The sequence below is a fragment of the Mastigoproctus giganteus genome, chromosome 11, assembly GCF_048544385.1.
Source record: "Mastigoproctus giganteus isolate SK-2022 chromosome 11, ASM4854438v1, whole genome shotgun sequence".
Lineage (NCBI taxonomy): Eukaryota > Metazoa > Arthropoda > Arachnida > Uropygi > Thelyphonidae > Mastigoproctus > Mastigoproctus giganteus.
Genome location: NC_143585.1, coordinates 8,136,223 through 8,159,788, shown reverse-complemented (window position 1 = coordinate 8,159,788; position 23,566 = coordinate 8,136,223). Strand labels below are relative to the sequence as shown.

At 37.3% G+C, this 23,566-nt stretch overlaps 1 protein-coding gene across 1 annotated transcript in view; it reads left to right on the top strand.

Annotated features, from left to right (window-relative positions):
* The window catches only part of LOC150077676 (alpha-tocopherol transfer protein-like), a 75,297-nt gene that overhangs the window by 34,564 nt on the left and 17,167 nt on the right, over positions 1–23,566 (top strand). Inside the window, exons 3-4 of the mRNA XM_090385202.1 lie at positions 4,104–4,297; positions 13,773–13,883. Coding sequence (XP_090241328.1) covers positions 4,104–4,297; positions 13,773–13,883 — 305 coding nt within the window. The remainder of the gene's footprint in view (positions 1–4,103; positions 4,298–13,772; positions 13,884–23,566) is intronic.

The window sequence follows — 23,566 nt, the reverse complement described above, 5'->3', positions numbered from 1 at the left end:
TCAATACTTCACGACAGCTTCTATATAATATACCCCTTACCATGACAGAGTTACGCAGTGCACTTGCAAGATCCAATCCAATAATGCTGCTGGCCCTGATGGAGTTTACTATGCCATGATATATCATTTGAGTGAAGAATCCCATTCTGATCTTCTAAAGCTGCATAATAGAATCTTTGATGAAGATTACTACCCTTCCAGCTGGTGTCATTCTATTGTATTAACTTTCCCAAAACCAGAAAAAGACCATTCAGATCCAGCAAGTTATAGACTGATAGCTTTAACTAGTTATATAGGAAAAATATTAGAAAAAATAATTGCCAGGTTGACATGGTTCCTAGAGACTGAAAACATTCTAAGTCAAAATCATTATGGATTTTGAAGAACCAGATCAAGCACTTGACCTTATAGTCAAAGCTGAAGGAAACATTCGAAATGCATTTCTCAGGAGCGAACACCTAGTGATGATATGTCTTGACAACGAAAAAGCTTTTGATACAATCTAGCAATACAGGATTCTTCATGATCTCTATGAATCTGGTCTTCGAGGTCATCTTCCAAAATTTATCCAGAACTTTTTGAGCAATAAGTCCTTTCGGGTAAGATTTCTCTCTGCTTTCTCACAAACGTTTGTGCAAGAAGAAGGGGTCCCCCAGGGTTCTGTACTTAGTGCCATGCTCTTCTCCATCAGGATTAATTCAATTACCAAATGTGTTCCTGACACAGTTGAAGCATATCTGTATGCCAACAATCTGGCAATCTCGTGCCATTCATAAAACATGCGGTTCATTGAAAGGCAGCTTCAAGGCACAATTAACAAGCTTGTTCAGTGGGCAAAAAATAATGGATATAGACTTTCAAAACAAACAAAAAAAAAAAAAAAAAACCAATTCATTTTTGCTGTAAATGGAATTTACATCCTGATCCAGATTTACATCTTTTCAACAGAGTATTAGCTTTCTTGGACTAATTCTGGATAAAACACTCAAGTTTCTTAGAACATTAAGCATATTTGTACAACCTGTTTAAAGAAGTTGAATGTCCTCAGGGCAATTTCTTCTATGTCATGGGGTACAGATCGGTACATCCTACTACACTTATACCGGTCGCTTATAAGATCCAGTCTAAATTATGGTCTCCTGCATATGCCTTGGCTAGACCCAGTACATCACAATGCTCTCCGGATTGCAATGGGAGCTTTTCGTACATCACCAGTTTAGGGTCTCTATACGGAAGCACACGAACTACCTCTATTCCTTCGTCGGCACGCTCTGCTATTAATTTATGTACCTAAAATCAGAAGTTTCCCACATCATCCTATAAGGCAGTATCTGTTTACCCCAAAATGGCATAATTTGTTCCAAAATAAACCTTTGCAGAATAAACCATGTGGCATTAGATTACAAAGCTTAACTATGTGCTGGGAACTAAATATGAATAACATAATTCTAGATATTAGCACAGCTACACCACCATGGCAAATACTGTTGGCCAATGTTGACCAACATTTCCAACGATGAGGAAAGAATGCACTTCCAAATTTCAGTATTCAGCAAATCCATGTAACTTGCTCTTTTCAGTTCTCTAGATTTACCCAAATTTACACTGATTGATCCAAGACAGATAGTAAAGTTGGCACAGCTGCAGTTCTACCAAACATTACAATATCCCAACAGCTATGTAATGCAGCACTTACACTGCAGAACTGTATGCTATCCTGACGCTCTAGAGAATGTAAAACAGTCTTTATATCCTCAAACCATCATATACGTAGATTCCCTAAGCACTGTATCTGCTCTTCAGTGTAAACTTCCTTCCAGTCTTTCGTTACTACAACAAATTCAAATCAAGTTAGTGTAGCTTCTTGCAAATAGGCAAAAAATAATTTTCTGTCGGATACCTGGTCATTCTGGAATTGTAGGAAACGAACAAATGGACTTTGCTCCAAGAACACTAGTCACATAACATCAGACATCCAGATACCTTACACAGATTTCAAACACATCATGCATAGCACTTTTAGAAAAAAAAATGGCTATCCATTTGGCAGGAGCAAAAAAAGCAATAAGCTCTTCCAAATTAAAAACTATCATAAGCAGTGGCTATCAAGCCTAAGAGGCAATGGAAAAGAAAAAGTAGTACTTGTCAGATTGCGAATAGGATACCCACCTAACACAGTTATTTACTCACTCAGGATGACCCTCCACTATGCAGCAACTGTCAAACTCAACTCGCAGTAAACCACTTTATCATTGAATGCCTGTTATACTTGAGAGGACAACAGCTTTCTCTTCACATTTATATCCCTCTAATAAACTTACCTTGCATAAGATTCTCGGAGAATTAAAAGATATTAATGACTTTTTTACCTTCCTGATAATGATAAACATATCATCTGATCTGAATCTTCTTTTTTAATATAACAATCATGTACCAAATAGCACTGTAGTAGGTGCAATATGGCCTTAGTAGCCCTTGCACCAATAAATCCAACAAACAACAAAACAGTTACAGAATTTACCTAACATAATGAACGATTAACACAAGGCAGGACCAGGAGTCAAAAGCCATGTGGGTGAATATACAGTAAACCCTCGCTAATCTGGAGTAATTGGGAGGAGAGGTCATCTGGTATATGCGAGAATCCAGATTAGTGAAGCAAAAGATAGCCCTAAAAGACAAAAAAAAAAAAAAAACTTAGAATGCAAATAAATGGAAATTTAATGATATTAGGTAGTGCTGATGAAAATAAATAAAACAATCACTGTAGAGCATTTAAAAACTATAAAAAGTCAATAGATTTTATGTTAATGTCTTTTTATTCATTTCGCACACCAACTCAACTTAATCGTTGCTGTGAATACCACTTAAATACAGCTTCTTCCAGCAACACTTCTTTTGGCTTTTTTAATGTATCTCTATTTAATACACTCCTCACATTGAATTTTAAAGGAAATGTCTTTATAGATTCTTTTTGTTTTTTAATATCTGACAACGCCTGCTGGCCAATACCAAATTCTTCAGCAATTTTTTTTTTTTTTTTTTTTTTTCCAGGAGCACCATTTTCAAGTAAATGATAGTGTTCTTTTTATTTCACTTTTTAATTCTTTAGAATCCATAATTATATAAAATGTTACCTTATGTATATACAGTATATGTATAAAGAAGTACGCAGATGAAGTGATATAAGCAGTAGCATCTGTCCGATTCGGGATCAACAACGATATTGAACAACTCGCAAGACAATGTAATGTATGTTCCCTCTCTCTCTCTCTCTGCATCAATGTGCAGTGGGAGTTGCTCATCTGCCTTCGTAAATCACATGTCTTTCAAAGTACTCAACTGTGAACAGAATTTTAATATTTCGATCTGGATTAGCAGGGGTTTACTGTATACTAAATAAGGACGATGACAGTGATCAAAATTGTGTGCCTGAGCGATGCATATCTAATATTTTTCAAGTATTATAAATGGGAGGCAAAAGCATCGAAAATTAAATGTCAGAAAAAAATATGAAATATCACCAATAAGATGCAGTAATTCAACCACAACGTATAAAAAATGGGGGGGAGTTAGGTGTGTGTGTGTGACCTTGGTGATACTGAAAAAAACCCTTGCACCAAATTTTTCCAACACGTCCCAACTCTACAAAATAGATTTCTTCTACCTACGGCCTATAGTACTAATGGCCACATTAGTACTGGTTTAAAAAAAAAAAAATCCCACCACAATATAATATTTTTATTTACAGCTATATTTGTTTATATAATTATGATAATTTAGAATATTAGAGAATATTAATTAGAGCATTACAGCTCTAGTTCATACTAAATAATTTAGAATGAAGTAGCAAATTGATCCAGTGACTAAACAAAAGTTATGGGCAGATTAGTGAAAACTTTCCAAGGGAACATTAAAAAAAATCAGAGATAAACAATACTTTGTAAAATTGTATTGAATTGATAATTGTCCAGTAGCTTAATATTGGGTCTAATTATACCAGATTATAGAAAGAACAGAATATATATCCTATCAAAGATATATCCCTTTATGATTAATATAGTAAAATAACACTACAGTAACAGTCTTTTTGTTACTTTCAGGTATGTGGGATCCATCAAGCTTTACAGCTGATGAGCTTTTCCGTGCCAACATAATGTGCCTTGAAAAGGCAATAGATGATCCTGTCACCCAAATTAATGGAGTTGTAGCAATACTTGATATGAAAAATCTTGGATTACATCATATCAGACATTTCACTCCAAGTCATGCTTACCGTATAGTATCCATAGCTCAAGTAAGTGAATACTAATAAGGTCTAAATACATTACTGCTAAAGATTAAACTGTTTGCTATACTTAGGATTCTATTAAATTTTTTTTTTTTGCTAATTCCAAACAATAAAGGTATTAGATCTATAGTACTTGTAGTACCTTGTAGAGATTGAAGGTCAATAGGATAGAAGAGTGCATCTTGACATTAGATTTTAATTTCTGCAGATTGTAATTTTCAGGAAATACATGTGAAAGAAGGTTATTCCAATGAACAGAAGTAGGAAGGTCACAAGACACCCTTCTGGCCTTTTGATCATCCCAATAATAAATTGAAATTTATTGTATTTGAGATTTGTACAGTGGTTGTTCAAAAGAAAAGTGACATTTAGAGCAAAAAAAAAAATTAGATGTGGAGAAATCAGTATTTGTGTTGTGCTTGTTTAAGAGAAGTTACATGTCAGGATAATTCCCAATAGACTCAGATCTCTAGACAAGGTCTAGAGATCTGAGTATTATTAAAGTTGAGCTTGAAAGCATATGACTGTTTATGAGAAATAAGATAGGACTGAGTTTTATTAGGATTGAAGTTAACTAAGTTTTCTTCATCTCCACTTCAGAATTATTTGGAGAAGAAACATAGTGGATATTCAAGAAATTGAAGCTGTTTGTGCAGCACATGGTTTCCCATGTTCTGCACAAACATAGTGTACTGTCATTGGCAAAACTATGTGAGTAAAGGTCATTAATATAAATGAGGGAAAAGAGTGGAGAAAACTTGATGATGCTGTTCCTCAAGAGAAGTTTGGAGAACCATCACTTTGAGCAGTTGGAGAGAAAACTGGTAGCCAGTTACAAATAAACAGAGGTAAGTCATCAAATGGAGACTTCTTCAGAAGACTTTTATTCCAAACCCAATATAAAGCCTGGGAAACATTTTGAGCAATTACTTGTTTTCCAAAACTTTTCAATTGAATTTGTCTAAAAAGGAGTAACTGATAAAGGAGTGCTCCCCCACTTTGCCTGGTGGGATTACCCACCAGGCAAAGGGGGAGCCAGCCATGTTGGAGGGGAGAGGGGAAAGTGAGAGAGAAACCAACCCAGGTGGTAGGAGTGAAGGTTCATAAGGAATGGGATCCCTATATTGGAGCACCTGTTTGATTCTCATTCCCTCACTGGTCACATGTTAAGTCCAACTGACCAGTGTCTGCATCCCACACCATGCTGACTAAACAGCTATGCTGTGGTGTCTGCTAGGATAGGCAAGGGACCATACTGGTCCTTCTGCCCATGTCATTCAAGGGTGGTGGGGAGAGGCAATTCTTCAACTCAATCTTCATTCACTCGCTGCTCTCATTCTGGTGTTATAGTTTTTTCTTACATTTTTCTGTTAGGTTATATGATTTTTATATATATCATTTGTCCATCTTCTTGCTGGGGGATGCAATGGTGAAAATGGTGTGTTGTGTAGTTTAATATACTAAGATGAAGTAGATTAGGTAAGCCAAGACTAGGCGTTAGTAAATTCTTAACTGTCACATTGTGGTTTGTGTTCTTTCTTTCTCTCACACAATTACACACACATTCATTCTTACACTCAAAATCTTCATTCAGTCACTGCTCTCATTCTGGTGTTATAGTTTCTTTTACTTGAATTTTATACTGATTTTATGCTTTTTTGTTACATTTTTTGTTAGGTTATATGTTTTATATATATATATCACTTGTCCATCTTCTTTCTCGCACCCGTGGGGGGGGGTGCAATGGTGTGTTGTGTAGCTTAATATACTAAGACATAATACTAAGATAAATAGATTAGGTAAGCCAAGACTAGGGGGTTAGTAAATTCTTAACTGTAACGTTATGTGGTTTGTGTTCTTTCTCTCACACAATTAGTCACATTCATTCTTCTGGCTTTCATTTCATTTGCTCAGATCTTTCTTTCTGCACTGCACTGCACTCCCTGGCACCTCAACTTACTATTATTCTTCAGTTGTGAGGTGCAGGCCTGGTTGCAATTTTTGCTGACCAGAGGTGACTGCAGTGAGTGAGTTTGTGATGTTAGTATTAGAATAGATTTAGCATTAGTAGAAACCAATGGTTACCAAAGTGGGCAGTACCATGCCCTTGGGGAGGTGGGTTTACCTGGGGGGACTTGAGGGTTGTTCTGTTGTTCGGGTTAGTGCATAGCACGAATATTTTTGCATATTTGTTAAGTAATTACATAGGGTGCCACATGGTGTGCAGAACTGACAAGATTCCGTTCTCAAATTATAAGTGAAAATCATGCACCTGAGTCTGAGTAGTGTTTTCAGGAACTATCATCCTTAGGAACAATGGTCTCTGCAGCATGTTTTTTTTATTTCAAGTATAAAAGATCTTTTGCTTTTGTTTGTATGCCAACAATCAGCATTTTTAATGAAAAACAACGATAAAGTAACCATAAAATAACCAACGATAAAATATTAAGGAACCATGCAAACCATAAATGTATTTCCATCTTAGAAAAACGAAATGAATATTTGCCTTTTGTACATAAGTAAATAGAATTCACAAGTTCTCATGCTTCTTATGAAACCAATTAAAGCAACTTCTTTCTTACACCACATTTTCAACACAATAATTATGAATTAAATATAAGCGTTCGCTGCCTGATTGTTATTGAAGCAATTAACGTCAGAGCAATTGTTGGGTAATCGATTATTGCTTGACTAATTGACTTAGTTTTTATTTGATATGCTTAATTGTGGTAGCTTAATAAAAATTATGTACAGTGACTTCGTAATTTACACGAGGGTTACGTTCCAGAATGTCTCACTCAATTTAAATTCACATGTAATGTAAACAATTACCAAAAAAATGTGATAATAGGCCTGTGATAGTAACTGTGGCATCTAGCTAAGTTACCCCTGCCACTCACTCATACATACCACTTCTTTTCTTAGAGGACTGGGCACGCTAAAGAAATTGACAATCAACCAAAGAGATTGATTCGTCTTTATTGATTTACTTTTTTTTTTTTTTTTTGTATAGTAAGAAAAACTAGTTCACTATAACCAGCATATGCAATACAACACCAACAACAATTGAGAGGGAGTGGGGGGAGGGTTGCCTTAAGCAGATTGAGAGGGACCATGACTGACCAGACAGGTGGGGATGTTATGCTAATCTGGGATGGTGACGGGTTCACTTGACTGTTCTCTTGAGTACCTGAGAAAGGAATCCAGAGTTAGTTGCTTTGCATGTTGTCTCTTCTCTGCAACAACTCATAGTAGCAACCAAGTTCTAGTTTAAGTTTACATTGCACTTTGGAACTTTGTTCAAAATTAGGGTCTTCATCAGCTAACAGATTTATGCCTTCATCTATAAGATTTAATGCTTTTGATATTCCTTTCACTGTTAGGCTCTGTTCTTCTTTAACCTCTGGGCTTTTACTTGCTGCTGCTTCCTCCTTGAATGCAATGCTGCTCCAGTGCAAACAGATCTTCATTTGACAATTTTTGATGATGAGAATCAATTAAAATCATCAACATCAGTTGCCTCCACTTCTGTGAATCCGATCTTTTTAGCAAGTTTCACACATTTTTCTTTAGTTTGTGCCTAATCTTCATTGGTGTCGGAGCCTTTGAAGGAGTTGCTAAGATCTTGGACGTAACTTATGCCACAAACTTTGAATACAGTTATGTAGAACTTCACTCCATGCAGCATCAATGAATTTTAAAGCATCTTTTATATTGAATTCTTGCCAATATTGCTATTAGTAGTAAGATTTTATTTGCAAGGTGCCATGATTGGCACAGTTAATTGACTTTAGCACAGAATTATAATAGGGTACCAATAAGCAGTGGGTCTGTATGTGACATTTCAACTGCATACTAGGAGAGATACCTAGGTCAGTGATTGGTAATGTGATCTTGGGGCTATAAATTCAAATTTAAGTGGAAATGGTTTAGCCTAGATTGTGGAAAGTTTTGTTTTAACCAGCAAGTTGTTGATTACTGGAACAAGTTGCCTCCACAGGCAATTAGGCTGAAGTTGAATTTTTGAAGAAATTCAAAAGTCAACTGGATAGTTACCTACATGAAGAGGGAAGTGCATAAGGCCCTCAGTGAGATGATTGGGACACATGTCAGCACCAGTAGCACACATGTACCAAATGCTTCATCTTATCAGTTACCATAGTTGTGCAGTCATCCACAACAGACTAATCAACCTGACTAATGCTACATGCCATCTAGTTTGGTGTCAGGCCCACCATTCTTGGACTGTAGACCAATTAAAGCTATGCTTCGAAGTAACAAGTTACAGTACATAGTCTATCAGTTTGTCATTTGTGCCTGGGTGTAGCCAATGCCTGAAAAAAGAGCTACCTACCAGACTTTATCATCCTGACAATCAAGTTTGACAGTGTTGACGTTCAGAGGCTGTTTCTTGTGCTTTGGCCTGAGAATCATTGGTTGTTTTGAAGAAAACCATCAATGCTGAGATCTATCTAGATATCCTGTACAATAATTACCTATGTTGTAGCAGCACATTGGGGAGGGCCTGTACCTGTATTAGTAGGACAGCACTCCACATCATACGGCTCACGTTGTGGCGGACTGGTTGGAAGACACGAGCATTTAAAAGTTGTACTAACCAGGCCAGAGGCCGATGGAAGCCAGTGTGATTTTCAACATTAGCATTAGTAGAGGCATATAATGCAAGAAAGAAAGCTTATGCAGCATCAGCCACAAAAAAAAAACACTCCCATTTCACCCCTTCATTTGTTCCGAATACCTGTCCAGCTCAGCTTTAAATTTATTTAGGCTATAAACTTCCACAACAAAGGATGGAAGTCTGTCCCACCAACCAACTAGCTGCTGTCTAAAGACAAACTTCTGCACATCTATCCTACATCCGTCTTTCCTCAATTTGAATTTATGCCCTCTCAGGTGATTATTCTGAGCAAGAGGAAAAATCCCATTAGCATTGAGCATGCTCAAACCATTCTTTCTTTTTGGTAGTTGTTGGCGCATCGGCTTCTGTGGCCATAATGCACCTCCTAAGGTTTTTGCAGTACTTTGATCCAAGCCCGAGGCGGGATTCGAACCCGCGACCTTTGGGTTGCCAGGCAGGCAGGCACTTTACCCACCTGGCTAGCCCGGTTGGCTCAAACCATTCAAGGCTTTAAACACATAAAATCCAAGGCAATTCCTTGGATTTTATGTGTTTCTTAACTAATAGCATAACCCCTCCTCCCTTCCTATCCTGTCTATCCTTCCTGTACAAATTGTACTCCCCAAATTCCAGTTCTGCATTCCTTATATCTGTTGTACACCATGTCTCTGATATCCCAATAATATCTGCCTTTTGATGTTTTGAGCAATAGCTCAAATTCATCAAATTTATTTATGGTGTACATGCAAGTATACATGCACATGTTCCTATTCTTTGCTACCCTAACATAACCCATGTTGATCTCCAATAAATTCTATTTTTGACTAATATATGCAAACTAAATGCACAAAAATCATAAGAAAAATGTGGACCTTCCTTATCCACAGTAATATCAGTCAAGTTGTTTGGAAATGTTTTTTTTTTGCCTGTATAATAGTCACATCAATGCTGTTAGAGTTTGTTTGAATAAAGCAGCACCACCAAGTTGCTGTTGCAGCTACTATACATATTCATACAAGGTAGTGTGACTGTGGGCACTGAGCCAACAAAAAAATATTTTTTTTGTCATAATCTCCACAAGCCGACCGGGCTAGCCGAGTGGGTAAAGTACCTGCCCGGCAACCCAAAGGTCGCGGGTTCGATTCCCGCCTCGGGCTTGGATCAAAGTAAGTACTGCAAAAACCTTGGGAGGTGCAATATGGCCACAGAAGCCGATGCGCCAACAACTACCAAAAAAAAAAAAAATATCTCCACAATGAAAATGTGATTCTGGAGAAAATAAGTGCGCTGATTCTGAAAGTCACCATAAAAAGTCTATCATGTCTACATCAAAAGATGCACCAATGCCTAATGTCAAAATAAAGGGATATATATACATATAATTTAAGTTTTTTGTAATACAAGTGTAAGTAAAAAAATATATGTTTGGAGGATAGATTTACAACCATGAGAACATGTCATGATCATTTAATACTTGGAAAACCTTGGTTATGGCCTACAAAAATCTTCACCAAAAATTCTAAGTGTGTTCTCTTCAAATTGTAAATTGTTGCATTGGAATTTGAACCTAAGAACTATAGATAGAAGTCTGATTATGTTTATCACAAGAAAACAGAGGCCAGAATCAATTGCTAAAATTAAGAGAATTAGCTTATATCTCTTAAAATAAATCAGTATGTTCTACGTTACTGCCTAGATTATGCAAAATTGGCATATTTGATAAAAAGTAACTCCCTCTATTTAATTGACTGTGGCGTGATGCGAAACATTATATGAAATCATGTGGATTTTCAAAATCTATGCATAAATATAGGTTAAAAACAGCATTTAAGTTCTTGGAGGTAAAAATCATGTTGGCTAGTGTTATTATTGCCAGGTGACGTAAGTTAAAAGGTATCTAGTTTGGTTAATATAGATTAGCATTAGTAGAGGCATATGATGCAAGAAAGCAAGCTTATATAGCATCAGCCAAAAAAAACTTTCCTATTTCTCCCATCCATTCGCTCCAAGTGTTTTGTCTAGTTCTGCCTTAATTTATTTACGCTGTCAACTTCTACAATGACAGATGGAAGTTTGTTCCAGCAATCAACCACCTGCTGGCTAAAGGCAAATTTCCACACATCCATTCTACAACTGTCTTTCCTCAATTTGAATTTATGTTCCACTCAGGGGATTAATCTGGGCAAGAGGAAGAATCCCATCAGCATTGAGCATGCTCAAACCATTCAAGGCCTTATACACCTCAATCAGTTCACCTTGCAGATGCCTAGTCTCCAGACACTGTAATTTGCAAAAATTAAGCCTTTCTCGTTAACCCTTTGTTCCATTCACTTATCTTGTTGCCCTTCTCTGTACTTGTTCCATCAGCTCTACATCTTTCCTAAAATGAGGCTTCCACACCTGTACACAGTACTCAAGGTGTAGCCTGACCATTGCCTTATACAAGGTGATAATCACCACCTTATCCCTGTTAGAAAAATGTTTGTATATCATTGACAAGACACCATGAGCTACTCTTGCAGACCGTCTGCACTGCTCAGAAAACTTCATATCTGATTGCACAATTGCCCCCAGGATGTAGTACCACACAGTTGATATGTTACTCTGGGGTTACTGATACTCATATGCTGTACTTTATATTTGTCAATGTTAAACTTCAGTTGCCACCTCTCAGCCCATCTGCTCAACTTTTCTAGATCCTGTTGCAGTAGCGTACGGTCATTAGCGTCATTACCAACCCTGCCAGCCTTTGTGTGTCGTCTGCAAACTTAGACATTAAGCCTAATATACCTTCATCAATATCATTAATAAATACAGAAAACAAAAATGGACCCAACACTGAACCCTGGGGGACTCCACTACTAACATTAGTCCACAAAGAGCATGGTCTATTGATTACCACTCTGTCTTCTCTCATTCAACCATCCCTTTATCCATAGCAGCAATTTATCCTCAATGCCACACTGCTCCAATTTGTACAGCAGTCTTTCATGTGCAACAGTATCAAAAGCCTTCTTAAGTTCCAAATATATGATATCAAAATTATTCTTTGCATCCAATTCCTTTGTGACCACATAGTATCCAATCAAATTGGTCTAACAAGACTTCCTCTTAACAAAACCATGCTGTGTCTGAACTATAACTGAAGTCTTGTATTTTCTTGAATTTTCTCCTGCTGCAAATGAATGATGATCATCTGGAAGAAAGAAAAAAAAATTTTTTTTTTTCTTTTCATTAAGATGGCACATCTTTCCATTACTTGATTTAATTGAGATATTGTCTAAATAAGCATTTCCCAAGCTGATGCAAGTTTAGTTTTAGATCATTACGGTGACGACAGAATATAAGTGATAGATTATAGTTACCAAGGCCAATGGCCATTCTTATATGTAAATTATGATTATAGATAAACTAAATATTATGGATATACTTTCTGGTAGCTGATGGCAAACTGTGATGTGTGTGTTTTGACTGTCATCTTTGAAGGTTAAAGTGTGAAAAGCTCTTGCAGTATTTTAGTTTGAGATTTCATTATCATGCAAAGAACAGAATAAGAATCAGTATATCAACATGGTACTATGTAGCGATTATTTTCGTCAGTTTTCTGCTTGCAGTTCTGCAAAATTCAGACAAAAGTTGACTATTTAGTGATATAATAGTTCACTATGGCCAAAGTTGTGCGTTGTAACACTCCAAAAATCAAACACTTAAATAAAAGTGCTTTTAACTCTCAGGATGTCTAAGTTGCAGAAAGTTGGGAATAACTACTATATGGTGTACAATAATTTTATTCTCATATACTGGGTAATTACAAAGTCGTTTTATAACTTTAAACATTCATGTTGACATTTACATGAAATGGAAAGCCAATGAGAGAATGTGAAAAAAAATGTGCCATTTATTTATCTGTGGTTTGCAGTAATGTTTGTGCCCATCAGAGGTTTTACTGTAAGATAAGCAGAAACAACAGCTTTCGCATTAAGAAACTAGGTCAAGAGTACAAGTGTAGTGTGTTAGTTGTCTTACAGCACCAGGGTTTTACCCAATCTGTGCAGAGTACAAGTGTAGTGAAGTTTGTGCAAATTTGGTATTATGTCACATATAGTAAAAAAACCATTTTAGCTTTATTGTAAGTGGCAAAACAGTGGAAAAACCAACGCAAACAATCTCCAGTCTAAAGAAGTTCATGTATCCTACTAGCTGTGATCTGTCTTCCACATTATGCTCAAATTATTGTTATTATTATTATTGAGGCTTATGCTGCACCAGGAAAAAAAAAAAAAGTGAGTGAGCGAGCGAGCGCCCCCACCCCCCTTCCCCGTTAATATGAATGTACTTTAATTTTCTCCTGGTGCAAATGAATGATCACCTAGAAAGAAAGAAAGCCAATCATTTTTCATCAAGATGGCATATCTTTCCATTACTTGATTTAAATGAAAGATTGTCTAAATAAGTGATTTCCAAGCTGTTGTAACAACTTCCCTCACCAAATGTGACCTTGCTTATTCTCTTTTTGTAGGATTTCATCAAAGGTGCAGTTTGTCAACCACCATCACTATAATCCATCAGCGAACTGAAGGACAAGATTACTATTGCTGTCCCAGATGTCACTTCAGTTATGCTCCATAAAGCAATGAACGAAACTCAGTTTCATTTTGATATCACTTTTATTTTTATATGAAAAATAAAATTGTTATAAATGTTTGAAATGCAAATCTACTTCAATTACCCAGTATATGCAGAAACGTTTTTCATAGAGATCCTGTATTTTAGTTCCCCTCCCCTTTTAAAAAGTTAAAATAATTTCAGAAGTAATCTATATACTCTTATTTTCTTTTTAAGGATTCATTTCCTGCGAGATTTAAGGCTGTCCATATTGTAAATGAACCTGCACTATTTGATATTGTGTTTGCCATTGTAAAGCCGTTACTCAATGAAAAGTTAAAAAAACGGGTAAGCTTTTTTAAGAATATTTTTCTGAATATTTTCTCTATTTATAGATTAATTTCACTACTGAAATTTATAATTATTATATTTTTAAATATATTGCCTTGTAAAAAACATCTTTCATTCTTTCAAAACCATTTATTGGTCATTCTCACAGAAAATTCAGGAAAGTTAGTTTAATAGCTAAAAGTAGGAAGAAACTTTGGTTTGGGAAGAACTGCCCACAGCAGTTCTACAATTCAGGACAATATTAGGCTATATTGTTGTTACTTGTGCTTTTTTATTATTATTATTTTGTTTTTTGAAGCAACCATTAGCAGGACATGATATAGCCATCGATGCATTTTATTGTGTTCATTGCAAAGAGCATGCGGAAGTTATGTGCAAATTCAGTGTTCTGATGGGCTTGTATGAGGGCTTGAAGAATAAGGTTGATGCCTTAGAAGGATTCAGAGAGGAACTCAAGCTTTCAGCCACCCAACTCCAAAGTTGGTGAAGTTCATGCTCCAGCAGCAGATAACACATGTCCTTCGTGCATAGATCCTTGGTCCCACAGGAGAAGTACCTGTTTAGTTGATGTTTCGATTGTCAAGGAAATGGAAAATATATTGTGCAAAAAGGACAAGTGGAGTGGAACCAGGGTTTGTCTGCAGGGGCTAAATTTGATTATGTATAGTGGCTATCATCAGTTAGGGGAACAAGAGGTGATATTGTTGTTTACATTGCTAATAATATTAAGAATAGATCTGAGTAGTTAATTAACTACAGGGCAATGCTGAAAAAAAGTCATGAGTTTGGATTGAAACTGTCTGAAATTCTACATAAATATGATAGGAGGGAGTATGTGACAAGAGCCTTGTCAATCAGTTAGGCCCTGGAGACACTACAGAGCACATGGTGTAAATTTTTCTCAGCATGATTTGTACTTGTTAACAGGAAAGACCTGTTTTTATAGGCATGGTATTGAGTTTACTAGAAAAGGTGCAAGAATACTTGCTGATGCAATTTGAGGTGCTGTTAGGTGGGTCAGAAAACTACTTGCTAGGGATACACAGGCTAATAGACCAAGCAGCAGGCAGGCAGAGGAGTGATTCTTGCACTGCTTCTATTGAAATATGTAGCATCTTGGTACTAGTGCTTTGGGGCACCAGTACCCAGAGCAAGTGAATACATGGGCTGTGTTAGGGTAATTGAGAGTAAGAACAAGAGCATGTATACTTGCATTTACACCAATGCTAGGAGCATAGTAAATAAACTTGAATTTTAAGTGCTGATCAAGTCATCAAATGCAGACATTGTGGGGATATCAGAGACATGGCATCACTCAGATATAAGGGATGCAGAACTTGAATATGGAGAGTGCTGTGTATACAGAAAGGACAGACAACATATGAAGGGGGAGGTATTCTCTTAGTTAAGAAGCACTTCAAATCTAAGTTAGGGCTTCCAGTTGACATGGGTGGCTAGTGTAATATTAAGTCAGTTTGATGTGATATAAGCACTGGAAAAGCAAAAATGAGAGGAGTATGTTATAGGGCTAATGACTAAGTACAACAAACAATTCTACAGAGAAATAGAGGCCTAGTAAGAGTAAAAACAGCCACTATGCATTGCCTGTACACCAGGCATGTCAAACACGCCACCCTCCAACAAAAAAGGCTGTGGCCTGCTGAGATTTAAATGGAAAAAAATTTTCAAGTTCATTTTTATTTTCACATAATTTAAGCAATTTTCAATGCAGCACTCGAAAAAGAGAGAAAAGATAGGACATAATATTTTCATTTTTAAGCCACCACCTGCAGCTTCGAGTACTACAAACCGCAAAGTGTTTGCTCGGTTGTAGGTGCCTCCGTAGCCAGGTGGGCAGGAGCAGCAGTGTTTAACACACGCTTCTTGATTAGACCGGGGTTCGAGCCCGTGACCACCAAATACGGAGGATGCAGAAAGGTCAGGGAATGACCACTGCATATCCCCGGAGCAATATGGCCTTAGTTGCTAATGCTCCTAAAAACCAAATAACAAACAAACAAACAGCTCAGTTGTATATTCGTGAATTATATTTTTAACTGTATGCAGTTAATTGTGTTTTATTTGTATTAAATTAAAAAGATGCATAATAATAAGCATTATGTCAACCCCCAATACCAGTATGAGTAAGAAAAGAACAATCGAAGAAGAATGGCATAACTTCCAAGAGAAATGGGAGCTAGACTATTACTGCATCCAGAAAAAGAGCAAAATAGTATGCTTAATATGTAGTCAACCTATTTCAGTCTGCAAAGAATACAATATCAGGAGACATTATGATACACATCATAAAGAAATCTATGATAAATATGTTGTGAAACATCGTGAAAGTAAGTTTTTAGAATTGAAATCAATTCTTAAAAAACAGCAAAACTTGTTTACCAAATCTTCTGAGGAAAATGCAGCAGCTGTAAAAGCTAGTTACTTGTTATCGCATTTAATTGCAAGCAAATCAAAATCTTTTACAGGAGGAGATTTTATTAGCGAGTGTTTAATTAAAGTAGCAGAAGTGTTGTGTCCAGAGAAAGTAAAAAAATAAGCTTAAGTAGAAACACTTAAGTAGCTAATAGGATTGATGAAATAGCTGAGAATTTGAGAAATCGGCTCAATTCAATGATATCCACATGTGAAGCTTATTCTATTGCAATTGCGAAAGTACAGACATTCAAGATATTGCTCTGCTGGCCACTTTTATTCGTAGGTGTGACGTGAACTTGAAAGTAAGTGAAGCGCTGCTATTTTTGGTGCACTCGTAGAAATTCTAAATAAATATAAATTGCCATTGAACAAGTTGATTTGTCTTGCACCTACCATTACGGGTATTACTTAGGGTGTCATTGCAAAACTAAAAGAAACATGCAAACAACATAGTAATAATAATTTCGAACATTTTCATTGCATTATTCTCCAGCAAGTATTATGTTCCAAGGTTTTAAATATCGGACGTTCCAAAATTATAAATTTTATTCGAGCACGTGGACTTCAACAACTTGTTTCATTTCTGGAAGACGTAGAAAGTGAACATACCGATCTACCCTATTGTACAGAAGTTCAATGGATTTCGAGACAAGTCTTAAAACGATTCATCGAGCTGCTGGATGAAGTCGTAATGTAATGTTCTTGGAAACAAAGAATTATGAATGTACTGAATTAAAAGATGTACGATGGATAAAGAATCTGGCCTTCTCAGTTGACATTACAAGTCATCTTAGCATTAGCATTAGTAGAGGCATATGATGCAAGAAAGCAAGCTTATTCAGCATCAGCCAAAAAAAAAAAAAAAAAACACACCACTCCCATTTCACCCCTCCGTTCGTTCGAAATACCTGTCCAGTTGAGCCTTAAATTTGTTTAGGCTATCAACTTCAACAACAAATGATGGAATTCGGTTCCACCAACCAACCACCCGCTGACCAAAGGCAAATTTCCGCACATCTATCTGACATCCGTCCTTCCTCAATTTGAATTTATGCCCTCTGAGGTGATTATTCTGAGCAAGAGGAAGAATCCCATTGGCATTGAGCATGCTCAAACCATTCAAAGCCTTATACACCTCTATCAGATAAGATCTTAACCAACTTAATCTTAATGTTCAAGGAAAACATTACAATGTTATTTGATAATATTAATATTTTCAAAGAAAAATTATTACTTTGGCACAAACATGCCTTTTCTTTGCATGCATTTTCTACAGATACTTCCATGAGCACTGTTCTTCTGAATTAGTTTCTATAATTTGCACTCTCTCTTTCAAAACAGTCCAAACACGTACCGCCAACATCCATTTACTGTCCAACTTCAAACTCACAAAACCAACTTTTCATCTTCCTCGTTTATTCATTCAACTGCCGTTTTCTGGAACAACATTCCTTCATATGTATTTCCTGAAAATTAGTCTACAGAAGTTCAAGTCTAATGTCAACAAATGTCTTCTCAACCTCCAACCTAAGCATGGTACTAAATATTGTAGTTTCTAGTACCTCTCGTGTTTGGGGTTTTCATAAAAAAAAAAAAAAAGAAAAGAAAACTTGTCTCATTCTAAAAGTTGCCAATCTCTGTTGTTAAAATCACCTGACTTAAATTTTACAGAATATACATACCAAATTAAGTTAGAAATAGTTTGATAGATTTTCTGAATTCAAAAACTGAATTACAGTTTTGTCTTTTTACTTCGCTTATGTCTATTGAAATTATTGATGAGAGCTTACAAATGGAATTGGATTTCAATTAATGTGACTCCTTGCAAAAGCAAAAATATACGGAAGTTGGAATTCACAGACCTTTTCACTTATTTGCCCACAGATCAATGTCCAAAAATATTATCTTTCACTACAAATATACTGGCTATGTTTGGGAGCACATACTTATGCGAGCATCTGTTTTCTTCGATGAAAAATAAAACTCCAGAAAGGTCAGAAAATTCTAAAAATTGTATTTTGTTTATTTTTTGAGTATTGAAGGTATATGGCCCTCAGCCTAATGCAAAATAGCTTATATGGCCTGTGGTGCAAAACGAGTTTGACATGCCTGCTGTACACTAATGCTTGGAGTATAGTAAATAAAATTGAAGTACTGATCAAGTCATCAAAGACAGACATCATATGGATATTAGAGACATGGTGTCATTCAGACATAAGGGATGCAGAATTACAATGTGTATGAAAGGATGGATGGGAGTGGTTGTGGGGGGCGGAAGTTTTGCTCTTAGTTTAAAAGCACAATCTATGGCTGTGCATCCAGTTGACATGGGTGGTCATTGCAATGTGAAGTTAGTCTGGTGTGACCTAAGTACTGGGAAATCCAAAATGAGATATTGTGTGTTATAGACTTAATGACTGTGAAGAGTATAGCAAGCAACTGTACAAACATGTAGAGTGATCCAGTAAGTTAGAATGTCTTATAATGTGGGATTTTAACTTTCCAGATATTGAAAGGAACTTATGGCCTGATCACTCACACAGTAGCAAGTTTGTAGATTTGTTGGATAACTGCTTCCTGCAATAGCATGTTAAAGAAGCAACAAGCGAAAGCAATAATCTTGATCTAATTATCAGCAGCGTTTTGTGTATTAAGAATTCCCCAGAAAAAACACCCACTGGGTGGCAATGATCATACTCTATTGCTGTGGGATTTCTTAAAGATGTGACTACCATCAAGAGCAGATGGAAAGGCTTTTGATATTGTTAGAATGTTTACAGTGGTCCCAGACAGTTTTTTAAATTCTATGCAGTAGAATGAACTGTTAATGTTGTCATCTGTCTTTCTAAGCTAGAAGCATTCACTGAAGTAACCATAGAAGCTATTAGGCTTTTTATACCAATCAAGAGATCTGTTCAAGGCATTTCACTTAAATGGATGTCGGATGAGCATGAGAGATGCATGGCAGAAAAGAAAAATGAATGGGAGGCATATAAATTATCAGGCAATACAGAAGCTTACACTTAGATATAAACTAGTCAGCAATCAGATTACAAAGGAGATTAGCCAAGCAAAGCCAGATTACAAAGGAGATTAGCCAAGCAAAGCCAGATTACAAGAAGTCTCTGGCAGAGAATGTAGCAAAAATGTAGGGTTTATTTATAGAAACACTAGAAGAAAAGAGATAAATTCCATTGGATACACTAGACATGGATCATTTAACTGTTGAGATTGCTGACAAGACTGAATAGGTATTTTCCATCTACATCTGTACACGAGGAATGTTTTTTAGGGATAGGGTTCCCAGAAGTTTGTCAAATTTTAACATTGAGCTGAATGATTTTGTGATAACAGACTAAGTCTGTTATGGTCCTTGAGGATGGCACAGACATTCTCTCAGACAAGCTCTACTGGTTACCTGGAGTCTAAAACGTTGATGCAACTGATATTCGGGTGACATTCAAGTCAAATAGACCCAATTTCGGCGAAGTCTGGATGGTCTGTGACAGCCAGATTCTCTGCTTGCACCTTCTCGATGGTGGGACTGTTAGTAATCCTGGGTATAACCTCCATGCACAGTCACACTGTGGGTGACTACCCAGATTTGAACCAACGTAAGCAGGGGTCGAGGTGTGCTGCCCCTCTGTGTTACCAGGCAATACTAGGTGGTAGTTGACTTGTCAGCCGTGCAATACTACCATTTTGCTTGTTGGAGGCTTGAAGTGGTGAAACCCATGTTTAGTCTCCAGAGCTAAGTCCCGGTCAACTCTTCCCCATCTCTTCCATCATGCAGTATGACTGATGACTTTTGAAGTTATGATGAACATCATAGCGAGATCCAATCTTCTTTACATTTCGAGGGTACAGCTCTAAGACAGTGTTCACAGGCCGACTGCTAGTTAGTACACCAGACTGAACCTATTGGTAGCTCTTTAGGAGGCTTCCAGATCAGCTAGTGTATAATCTTGCTACCTCTACTCTGCCAGATAGTGACTGGAGGGAGTCCGAGTAATGTGTATGCAGGAGGCATTGTCGAGGCCATATCATGTCAAGGATCTGGGTATATTCTAACCATGTGTATGCCATATCCAAAAATTTCATTACTTCATACAGCATGTCCCCCCCCCACTTTTTCTTACTATTGCATACAACATGAATTGTCAAACTAATAGAGTAAGCTTATCTGCAAAAAATCTAAACCTCCCAAACACTTCCTAGTTCATTTCACAAATATACGTGGTCTGAATTCTAATCTCAATGTCCATTTCCACATGCAGTCTACTAAACTCCATGTACTTTTTCTGACAGAATCTCAGTTATCGGTTGATTCAAATACTGCTCATCTCAGTTGCCCAAATTATTCGCTGTAAGATTCCTTTCGCCTCAAAGGTGGTACTTGTGCATATGTCTGTTCCGATATTCCCTGTCGGAGAATTGGTAATTCGGAAACTCCTCTCTTCGATCTTCTCTGGATTAAAATCTCTCTACTTCATTGTGTCAAATTCATCTGCTGTCTCTACCGTTCTCCCAACTCCACTAATCACTTGGAGCTCTTTGCAACTCTACTTTCTCCAGTTCAACTTTCCTAACAGTGAGGTAATTTTCCATGGTGATTTTAATGTTCACAACTCCAGCTAGCTTCCTTTTTCTAGTCACACCGGCCCAGCTGGTCAAGATGCAAAGGCTTTTGCAATTTCTAATGACCTTGCACAGATTGTACATTTATCTACAAGAATATTGGACAACACTAACCATACAGCCAACAAGCTCTATCTTTTTCTCACAAACAACCCTTCTAAGTACATGGTCAAAGTGACTGGTCCTTTAGTTGCCTCAGATCACAACTTGGTGATTGTCTCTTCTCCAATGGAGCCTTTATCTCATGGCTATTCCCAGCCTCATTGTTTGGCATTACAAGAATGCAAAATGGGATGACCTGCGAGATTTCTTTTCCTTGGTCGGACTACTGTTTCAAAACTTCTGATGTCAACGTTTGCTCTGATTGTGGGTGCCTCCGTAGCCAGGTGGGAAGGAGCAGCAGTGCGTAGCACACTCTTCTTGATTAGACCGGGGTTCGAGCCCATCACCACCAAATACGGAGGATGCGGAAAGGTCAGGGAATGACCACCGCATATTCCCGGAGCAATATGGCCTTAGTTGCTAATGCTCCTAAAAACCAAATAACAAATAACAATAACAAGCTCTGATCGTGTTGGTGAAATTATTCTTGTAGGAATGAAATCCTTTATTCCAAACTCCACTTTAAAATCCCATCCTTTATCTAAACCTTGGTTTTTCAATAAATGTCTAAGGTTGTTCAAGAGAAGGACATTGCATATCGTAATTGGCTTGTTTCCAATCCTTCAGTTTCATTTTCTGCCTACACCAAAGCTTGCAACGATTGTAAAGCAGTTATTAATCAGTCCAAACTAGGTTTTGAACAGGCTAAGAGTAGAAAACTTGCCCTAATGGTAACCGAGCATTCTGGTCTCTTGCCATAGCTATTGGCCGCAACTTTTGCCCATCTCTGCTCCCACCTCTGTCAAAACCACATGGTTCTGTTGTCACTTCAGCCAAGGATAACACTGACCTGCTAGCATCCCATTTTTCTTCCAACTGATGTATTAATGATCTTGGTGAAACACCTCCCACCATTTCCAACATGCTTCATTCAATGCCTCCTGTGGTCTTCCATCAAAAGGATGTCAGAAAGATTTTGACAAATCTCAATGCTAAGAAAGCTCCAGGTCCTGATGGTATCTCTCCACTTGTTCTCAAAACCTGTGCTCCTGAACTTACTCCTGTTCTTTGCCACCTTTTTTCACTTTCTTATTCCAGAGGTGTTTTCCCTTGTGCTTGGAAATTTGCTCATATCCAGCCTGTTTCTAAAAAGGGTGACAAATCCCTCCCATCCAGTTATCGTCCCATTGCAGTTTCTTCTACTCTTTCCAAAGTATTGGAGAAATCAATTAACCACCAACTCTTAAACTACCTAGAAACCTTCCATCTGATCAACAATTGCCAGTGTGGATTCCGTCAGTGTTGATCCACTGGAGATAGTCTGGCTTATGTTACCCATTTATGGACTAATTCAATGGAAAGGTTCGGTGAAACACAAGTAGTTGCTCTTGACATCTCAAAGGCTTTTGATCATGTTTGGCATAAAGGTCTTCTAAACAAGCTTCCATCTTATGGTTTGCCAACTGTTTTTATTAATTGGTTATCCAGTGTTCTCTCCGATCGCACACTGAGGGTGATGGTAGATGGCTCTGTCTTCTAACTTCTCCACTAATGCTGGTTTCCCCCAAGGTTCAGTTCTTTCCCCCACTCTTTTCCTCTTGTATATTAATGACCTTCTTCCACTGACTGGAAATCCTATCCATGGTTTTGCCGATGATAGCACATTGCATTCCACTTTCCATTTTGATAAACCTTGCCCTGCTCAATCAGCTTAAACTTCTCGAATATCCGCTACCAATTCCTTAAATGCCAATCTCCAGGTAATTCTCCTGTGGGGCAAAGACAACTTAGTTGATTTCAATCCTTCTAAAGCTCAGTCTTGTCTTATATCTTGCAAAAAGGATCCTTCTGCTCCTATGCTTATCTTTGGTGACACTACGATTTCTAGGCAAGTCCATATATATCTCTTTTGGGGATTACCCTGACTTCTAATCTCTCTTGGCACAAGCACATTACAAATATTGCTTCCTCTGGGTCTAAAAAACTTGGTTTTCTCTTTTGCTCTTAGCATTACTTTTCTTCCAAACAGCTGTTCACTCTTTAAAAATTGCAAATCTGCCCTACCATGGAATATTGTTCCCACATCTGGGGTGGTGCCCCCAAAACCTCTCTCAGGCTTCTTGATTACGTTCAGAAGAGGGCAGTTATGTTAATTAATAACTCCTCTCTAACAGTCTCTCCACTTGCTGTCTCATAGATGTACTGTTTTTGCTGCATTTCTTTTCTACAGATACTTCCACGTGCACTGTTCTTCTGAATTGGCTTCTATAACTCCTGCTCTCTCTTTCAAAACAGTCAGAATGCGTGCCACCACCAGCCAACATCCATTTACTATCCAACTTCAAACTCACAGGACCAACTTTTTATCTTCTCGTTTATTCATTCAACTGCCATTTTCTTGAACAACCTTCCCTCATACGTATTTCCTGAAAATTACAGTCTACAGAAGTTCAAGTCTAATATCAACAAATATCTCTTTCGTCTTTTCAACCTCCAACCCAAGC